Raw genomic sequence first — 5,646 nt, 5'->3', positions numbered from 1 at the left:
CTGGGTTCCGGCAATTCTCCTGCCTCAGCCTCCTGAGTAGCTGGGATTACAGGCACGCACCACCATGCCCAGCTAATTTTTTGTATTTTTAGTAGAGACGGTTTTCACCATGTTGACCAGGATGGTCTTGATCTCTTGACCTCGTGATCCACCCGCCTCGGCCTCCCAAAGTGCTGGGATTACAGGCTTGAGCCACCGCGCCCGGCCCAGATTTACTGTTAGCAGTAAACCTTTTTGGTGATCCTGGGTTCCTGAGAAAATTATAAAAGCTAGAACCCCTGCTTTGATAGATTTTTCCAAAATGAAAACTTATATTTACTTGTATGTCCTTTTCATGCTTTTCTATCAATAAAGACAGATTCACAGTGTGAGGGGGAAAAAGTTAGTTTTTTTCTTGGGCAAAACAGTTTTCCTAGGCTTTCTTTGGGGGTGATAGCTATGTAATGAGCAGCTTGCTGGTGGTCTGTCCTACTTCTCTCTCTCTCGCTCTCTCCTTTTTTTTTTTTTTTTTAAACTAGAGATGGAGTCATGCTCTGTTGCCCAGGCTGGAGTGCAGTGGCACAGTCTCAGCTAGCTGCAACCTCTGCCTCCCAGGTTCAAGCAATTCTCCTGCCTCAACCTCCAGAGTAGCTGGGATTATAGGCTACCACGCCCAGCTACTTTTTGCATTTTTAGTAGACATAGGGTTTCACCATGTTGGCTGTTGGCCAGGCTGGTTTTGAACTCCTGACCTTGTGATCTATCCACCTTGGCCTCCCAAAGTGCTGGGATTACAGAAATGAGCCACCGTGTGTGACCTTTCTCTCTTTTCTATCTGGGCGCACATTAGACTTCAACAAATTGTGGCAGGGGCATTGTGAGTGGTGGTGAGGTGCATGTAGGCCATAGAGGTGGGTGGTAGGAGAGCAGGAACATTTTCTGAAAATAACTGTTATTGCCATTGAAGGCTTGTAGCATAGATAGTATTTGGACTTCAACTTAGACTAACTGATAAACTGATGCTATTAGTGTCTGGTTAAATTCTCTGGTTATAGCAACGTGCTAGAGGCAAGTCTTAGCTTTGTTGTGTGACTGGAACTCAGGTCATACCTCTACCTGCAGCCAGCCTTGTTTTACAGCCACGATACCAGGTGAGAGAGAGTTGCTATATCAAAACACATCCATTACCTCTCTTGGAAAATTGACTTCATATTATTCTAGGAACAGAGTAATAAGAGCATCATCTTTATATAGGAAAGCTAGCCTACCGTGAACACATTACACATTGATGAATGAAGGTGTTTGCTGCTCATCAGAATTGTCTTGTAATCGCTGGTTTGGTTTCAGACTCCTGCTTTGAACTTGCTGTGGGAGAAGTGCTGCAGTGACGATGTAGTGGTTCGAACAGCCTGCTGTGAAGGTCTCGTGGCACTTGTTGCTCAGGATCATGCAGAGTTCAGCTATGTTCTCAATGGGATACTCAACCTGATTCCATCAACCAGGTACTTTTTCCTCAGTATTTGGTCAGTTAATGATTTAAGCTTTTAGGGAAAAAAAATTCAGTAAATCCCTATTAAGTGTCAACATTGATCCTACTTGCCAGTGTTTTTTCTTGCTCTTAAAATGTCATGCAGTTGCTATGTCATTACGAAAAGATCATGCTAATTTAAACCCGACAGTTTTGGAATTTGTGGTCATTTGCTGTATTTAAGTTTTGGGGCTCTACTTAAATTTGTCATTGTTCTTTTTAAGAAGAAAAAAGCTAAACAGTTTATAGTTCAAAAATGCAATGCAGATTCCTGATTTAATTTCAGAAACAAGGGTATCCATAAGCAATGCTTCTTTCATAATGGTATAGTTTATACATTGTAGTGAGTGGCATTCATTGGTCAGCCATTGGCATTAGTGTATTAGAAAATAATGGCACTTATTTCTCAAATATTTTGTGATTTAGGGATATCTTTTCCCTGATTATTCCAAGTTAATGATGTTTTGTTCTTCGAATTTGCTTGGTATGACCATATTTAGTTCATTACAGACTGAGGTAACGGGATAACAAGGAATAAGAGGACTCTATATCAGGGATCCAATATGGTCAAACAGGACCATATTTGAACCAGTGAGCTTCTGTTATAAAATACTCCCTGAAAAGGAGATGTTACTCTTTGCTTCAAGAAATTGTCTTGAGCTGCATGTCCTAATGTTTGCCTACTTCAAATCATTTGGGCTTGCCCCTTTCCCTCACCTCTCATCAAGCCTCCCTCCTCCTTTGTGGAGCTACTTTTGTTGTTGTTGTTGAGACAGAGCAGTCTTGCTCAGTTGCCCAGGCTGGAGTACAGTGGTGCCATCTTGGCTCACTGCAACCTTCGCCTCCCGAGTTCAAGCAATTCTCTGCCTCAGCCTTCTGAGTAGCTGGGATTACAGACATCCCCTACCACGCCCGCCTAATTTTTTTTTGTATTTTTAGTAGAGACGGGGTTTCACTATCTTGGCCAGGCTGGTCTTGAATTCCTTACCTCATGATCTACCTGCCTTAGCCTCCCAAAGTTTCCAGTGATTTTTATTCATCTTTATTATAGTATCAACAGGGCTGAGTACTTAATTTTTTTTCCCTGTCTTTAGTTGAGATGGAGTATAGCTGTAATTACAATTTGTGGAAAGATGCCTGGCATGGTGGCTCATGCCTGTAATCTTAGCACTTTGGGAGGCTGAGGCAGGTGGATCACCTGAGATCATGAGACTAGCCTGGCCAACATGGTAAAACTGCGTCTCTACTAAAAATACAAAAATTAGCCGGACGTGGTGACATGTGCCTGTAGTCCCAGCTACTTGGGAGGCTGAGGCACGAGAATCACTTGAACCCAGGAGGTGGAGGTTCCAGTGAGTTGAGATTGTGCCACTGTACTCCAGCCTCGGTGACAGAGTGAAACTCCATCTCAGCAACAACAAGGATTTGTGGAAAGATTCCTGGGCTTGAAGTTGTTTGGGCTAAATAACCCTAGCCTTTTAACCTTTCTTTATAAATCTTTCCTGTTTCCTTAGATCCTTTCTTTGTGTTTTTTTGGCACCTTGATGTTAATTAATTCCCTCCCCTCCCCTTCCCTCCCTTCCCCTCCCCTTCCCTCCCTTCCCCTCCCCTCCCCCTTCTCTTTCCTTTCCTTTTTCTCCTCCTCCCTCCCTCCCTTCCTCTGGCTGTGCTGCCCAGGCATTATTATAGCTCACTGAATCCTTAAACTCCTGGGCTCAGGTAGTTCTCCCCCGTCAGCCTCCTAAGTAGCTGGGACTACAGATGTGTGCCAGCATGCCTTGCTTGATTTTTCTTTCCCTTTTGCAGTCTATGATTGCAAAAGGAAAAGCCCTTCCCAAAGTAGATCCAGTCTTCTGTTCAAATTATGTTTCTCCGCATGAATACTCTTCTTTAGACATGACAACTGTTCAGCCTTCCTGAGCTTTTGTGTGTGCTCCACCGTTGTTGTTAATGGTAGTCTTAGTTATTTTTAAATTTAAAAACGTGATTTTTGGGCCTGGCGCAGTGGCTCACATCTGTAATCCCAACACTTTGGAAGCCTGAGGCGGGTGGATCACCTGAGGTCAGGAGTTGCAGAGTATCCTGACCAACATGGTGAAACCCTATCTCTACTACAAATACAAAAGTTAGTCAGGCGTGGTGACACATGCCTGTAGTCTCAGCTACTCGGGAGGTTGAAACAGGAGAATCGCTTGAACCTGGGAGACAGAGGTTGCAGTGAGCTAAGATTGTGCCACTGCAGTCCAGCGTGGGCAACAGAGTGAGACACAGTCTCAATAAAGAAAAAATAAATAAATAAATAATACATTCATGTTGGATATTTGAGGGAAAGCCTGTGTCCTATCATTGTATCTGTGTGGTTTTTTTTTCCTCATGGAGGACAAACTGCTAGTAGGCCTTAGAATATTCTATGCAACATATGATAGAAAATTTGTAGGTATGTGTATTTAAATATATATTTTCCTCACTTAACAAACAGAAATAGTAACCTGTTACATAGTATTCTTTATTTGCATTTTCAGTGAAAAAATGTATCTTGGAGCTTGTATTAGGCTATTCTTTCATTGCTATAAAGAAATACCTAAGGCTAGTTAATTTATAAAGTAAATTGATTCATTTTGGCTCATGGTTCTACAGGCTGTACAGGAAGCATGGTGCCAGTATCTGTTTCTGGCAGGGGCTTCAGGAAGCTTACAGTCATCGTGGAATGCAAAGGGGGAGCAGGCACATCACATGGTAGAAGCCAGGAGCAAGAGAGAGAGGGGGAGGTCCAAGATGCTTTTAAACAACGAGAACACTATTGAGCTAACTGAGCAAGAACTCACCTATCACCAAGAGGATGATACTAAACCATTCATAAGGGATCTGCCGCAATGATTCAGTCACCTCCTACCAGGCCCCATCTCCAACATTGGGAATCATGTGTCAACATAAGATTTGGAGGAGACAAACATCCAAACCATTCAGAGCTCATTCTGTAAAACATATAAAGAGCTTTCTATTTTTTTTCTAGCTGAATAATATTCCATTGTGTGGATGAGCCATAATTTATCAATTTCCTATTATTTCTAATCTTTTTTTTTTTTTTTTCTGAGACTGAGTCTTGCTCTGTTGCCAGGCTGGAGTGCAGTGGCGTGATCTTGGATCACTGCAACCTCTGCCTCCCAGGTTCAAGCAGTTCTCCTGCCTCAGCCTCCTGAGTAGCTGGGACTACAGGTGTACGCCACCGTGCCAGGCTAATTTTTGTATTTTTAGTAGAGATGGGGTTTCACCATGTTGGCCAGCCTGATCACCATCTCTTGACCTTGTGATCCTCCCACCTCCACTTCCCAAAGTGCTAGGATTACAGGTGTGAGCCCCTCGCACCTGTCCCTAATCTTTTACAATCAATAGTGCTTCTGTTATTAATCTTATACATGTAGGTGACCATAAATAGGATCTTTGGCTATTTGGCAAACATATGGAAGAAAGCCTTGACTTTTATAGTAAGCAAATATAGGAATTTTAACAATGGAAGGATGTCGGATATTTAAAAAAAATTCTTATCTCAAAATGTTCATATTGTCTAAATTGTCATCCACAGGGAGATATAGACAGAGTAGATGCTAAAGCTAACCAATTTAACTTTTGAATCAATTTGATAATAAAATATATAAATGCTAAGTTTTCCTTATTGTTGCCGTTGGAGAGAATGATTATTTGTATGTTAGAAAACATAATTTTCTTCATTGCTTTATTTCAAGTAGCAGAACTTTGTGGTGTGTAGTGATTATGAGGACTATACTTTGTACTGTTTATGTTTACCAAAAAAAACCCCAGCAAAATGAGAATCAATTTTAAGAAACAAGCTAATTAAGAACAGGAGATTCAGACAGCCTCCTCCTCCTCCAAAATGAACCTCAGGGAATTGTCTGAGACAGAAAACCATCTGTGTCTTTGGGATCTAAAGGCAGAAATGGGCCAGGCCTGGTGGCTTATGCCCATAATCCCAACACTTTGGGAGGCTGAGGGGGACGCATTGCTTGAGGCCAGGAGTTGAAGAGCAGCCAGGCCAATAAGTTATAACCCCATCTCTAATAAAAATACAAAAAAATTAGCCGAGTGTGATGGCACGTGCCTGTAGTCCCAGCTACTCAGGA

At 42.2% G+C, this 5,646-nt stretch overlaps 1 protein-coding gene across 1 annotated transcript in view; it reads left to right on the top strand.

The window, feature by feature from the left end:
- LOC108284002 (focadhesin-like) overlaps positions 1-1,811 on the top strand; it is a 36,619-nt gene extending 34,808 nt beyond the window's left edge. Inside the window, exon 4 of the mRNA XM_017500641.2 lies at positions 1,327-1,811. Coding sequence (XP_017356130.1) covers positions 1,327-1,527 — 201 coding nt within the window. The 3' untranslated portion in view covers positions 1,528-1,811. The remainder of the gene's footprint in view (positions 1-1,326) is intronic.
- Positions 1,812-5,646: the final 3,835 nt, after the last annotated feature.

This window comes from Cebus imitator, unplaced genomic scaffold, assembly GCF_001604975.1.
Source record: "Cebus imitator isolate Cc_AM_T3 unplaced genomic scaffold, Cebus_imitator-1.0 Scaffold267, whole genome shotgun sequence".
Taxonomy (NCBI): Eukaryota; Metazoa; Chordata; class Mammalia; order Primates; family Cebidae; genus Cebus; species Cebus imitator.
Note: the sequence above shows the minus strand (reverse complement) of the source record. Positions and strands in the feature narration are given on the sequence as shown.